Source organism: Vitis riparia, chromosome 19 (genome assembly GCF_004353265.1).
Source record: "Vitis riparia cultivar Riparia Gloire de Montpellier isolate 1030 chromosome 19, EGFV_Vit.rip_1.0, whole genome shotgun sequence".
In the NCBI taxonomy this organism is placed as follows: Eukaryota; Viridiplantae; Streptophyta; class Magnoliopsida; order Vitales; family Vitaceae; genus Vitis; species Vitis riparia.
The window spans coordinates 9,066,731-9,069,874 of record NC_048449.1 but is presented as its reverse complement, the minus strand read 5'-3'; the positions used below and the strand labels follow the sequence as shown (position 1 = coordinate 9,069,874).

General features: G+C 42.6%; 1 protein-coding gene across 1 annotated transcript; it reads right to left on the bottom strand.

Moving 5' to 3' along the window:
- Positions 1-884: 884 nt before the first annotated feature.
- LOC117908508 (nuclear transcription factor Y subunit B-3-like) lies at positions 885-2,632 on the bottom strand. Its single transcript, XM_034822136.1, has 2 exons — positions 2,464-2,632; positions 885-2,252 (listed from the first exon to the last, which is right to left on the bottom strand). Exon 2 carries the CDS (start codon positions 1,946-1,948, stop codon positions 1,316-1,318), a length of 633 nt encoding a protein of 210 aa, XP_034678027.1. The 5' UTR covers positions 1,949-2,252; positions 2,464-2,632; the 3' UTR covers positions 885-1,315.
- Positions 2,633-3,144: the final 512 nt, after the last annotated feature.

The window sequence follows — 3,144 nt, the reverse complement described above, 5'->3', positions numbered from 1 at the left end:
GCTGGAGGCTAGATGCTCCATGCTTCTGAGAGCCCTGGGTGGAACCTCCCCCAACCACCCTTCTCCATGAAAAATTCTTGAATTTGATTTGGTTCTCTTATTCATCAAACAGAAAAAATCCTGCTGGTATTATTGGTCTGGACCTTTTGAAGACTGATTTGTGACATCTTGTCAATTCTCAATCTCTCCACCACAAGCTTCGGATATTGTTCTCTGCCCCGATCCTTCACCTTTCCCGTTGATGAGACTCTTCTTCTACTCCCCTTCAATTTATTCTAGCTATATATACGTAAAGTCAGTCAGTCACATGTTAGCCATGAACAACTCACCCCGTTCTTCAAAACGCAAGTTGACATTCCAAGTCAACTCACAATAGAAAACCAAATTTAAAAATGCAATATATTGAATTTAAAAAAAAAAAGTCATGGTGGTTAATCATGGTGTCCTCCACATTCATCATATGAGTAAGACACAGGCTCGCGGGTACCAAGAACAAAACCAATGCAGCATACTGTTGCATTTGACCGAGACATAGGCCCCTTCCATTGGTGGATTGGTCAACATAATTGAGATGCTACCAAGTCCCCACTACCTTGTATTGCCCGTTCTCAGGCTTCAAAAGTTGAAAACAAGATAAATAAAAGAAGGAAAACGGTGCACATTAATTTCATGGTACTAGTGGGTGACTCCTGTACCCGTAGTGCCCTCTACAACATGCAACTTTTTGTCAAGGATAGGGACACCATTTGATGCATACAGCTGATATTTTCTTCACATTTCTCCATCCTACCGAAAGTTATGAAATCAAATATTCATCCTCCCAACAATTGGGTCTATTTTTTTTCTTGTCCTGACTGTTTTTGTGCATAAAAATAAGTGAAAAATGAAATCAGAAGAAGCGAAACATTCATTAGGGATTATGATATATGATATACATGTCACAATCTCACTTCACACACAATTCCCTTCTTTTTTGGAGTTACAACACATAAAACTATCACCTACCCCAAATCTAATCATAGTCTATATATAAAAGCTCTACAATCCTGGATTAAGCAACAACCACCCCAAAAATAGAAAAATTAAAAAAACCTATAAAAGAAAAACTAACTTGAGCACGCCTATTTTTTATAATGCAAGATGAGCGTAGCCCAGATGAATGCATGACTGTGACTCTGTGAGAATGACCAGCTTATACAAACTATGAGGGTGCTCATTAACAGTATGAAAAATCAAACTCAAAAAGTATGTCTTTTTTAAATTTTTTACCGTCACAATCTTCGTCCACCTTCCGTCTCATCATCCACAATTATAGCTATCTCGGTCTGCCCGCAGAGGGTCCGGGCCCGGGATGACCCGAATTGGTCTTACCCGACCCGAAATTGGCACCGGCCGCTGCCATCGGATGGTATGCACTGGACCCGTACACGTGCCCCTGATGCTGATGATGGCCCATCATCATCATCGTTGATGGTATAGCACCATACATCCCAGTCTCCCCGAAACCACCACTACCGGTGTTCGCTGGATTCACGACGCTGCCATTGGCCCCAGCAGCGCTGGGACCATCCTTCTCCCCTTGGCGTCCCATGGAGGTCTTCTCGCCTTCCATCTCGCGAAACCTGTGAAGGTAAATCTTCAGCGGATCCACGTAGTCCTCGAACCCTAGAGTCGTCATCGCCCAGAGCAGGTCGTCGCCGTTGATCGTCTTCCGCTTCTCTCTCTGGCACTTGTCGGACGCTTCTCCGGTGATGAAGCTGATGAACTCCGACACGCACTCCTGCACTGTCTCCTTCGCGTCCTTGGAGATCTTCGCATTCGCCGGAAGGGCCTTCTTCATAATCCGGCTCACGTTTGCAATCGGCAAGAACCTGTCCTGCTCTCGCGGTGAAAGCTCGCTGCCCGCGTTGTTGTTATGACCGCCGGAGTCGTTGTCGGAATCCGCCATCGAATCCGACGAAACAATTGCGAATTCTTCGAATTCGAGGGAGAAAGCAGTAAAGAGAACAATCAAGAGAGTGAGACTACACTTTATGAGATAAAGAATTGCAGTTTTGAATATCAGTATGAAGTCAGCGTTCGCTTTCGTAGCAATTACGTTGAATAAGGGTTTTCAGCTCAAGAAGTGCAAATAAAAACTAAGCCAAGTCTCGAATTCAACGAAAACACGTTGAATTCATAGCGATGAAACCCAAGGTTCTGGAGGTGACGACGTAGAGTCTCGACCAGCAAGAAAAACACCTTCAACCACACTGAAACAACCATAAGAAGAAGCTATCAGAATTTCAGTAAACGAGAATTCAAACTAAAAAGAACTTTGAAATTCCAAAGAAACAAAAAAGAAAAAAGAAAAAGGAAAAAAGGAAAAAGAAAATTTAGAAACGCGGTAGAGAGATGAGAATGCATTTTTCTCCAACTTCACTACAACCAACAGAAGAAGAAAAGTGAAAGCTTTTGACTCACAGAATTCACTGAAATCGGCGGTCCAATGCCCGAAAAACAGACGAAAAATGCGGAGTAGGAGCGGTAGAGTGATCGGAATATCGCCGACGAGACCGGAGGCGGAGGAGGGGCAAAATGGGAAATGGATGGGGGGGAGAGGTTTAGGGGAGCGAATGGCGGGTCCGTTCTCCGTTGGATCATTGCTCTAATAAGGCCATCGAGTGCTACACGTGGAAGACACTGGGCCGTTGTTTGTCGATAAGTATGCGTTCCCAAGGACGAGTTTATTGCCATTTGATTGGTGGGGAGGCGGCTGATCTGGACCGTTGAAATAGCATCCGGCACGTGGTCGGCTACAACCACGCAACTCCTTGATTTTTTTTATTTTTTTTAAATTTAAAATACTTAGATTTCAAATAAAGGGCTAAAATAAAAAAAAGGCGGTGTGTGGAGGTTTATTATTAAATAGAATCACGCACAAGGGTTTTGAAAGAACATCCGTTTGTTTGTCATGTAATGTAACCTTGGATGACTTTTGTATCGTAATAGTATTCCTCAAATTAGAGTGGGACTTAGATATTCAAGATGATATGAGTAAGTTGATTGACTTGTATCCAAATTCCATGCTATTGGAAGATTTTTTTTTTTTTTTTTTTTTAAGCCAAATTTCTCTTAGTGAATTGCAAAATATTAAATTGAAGT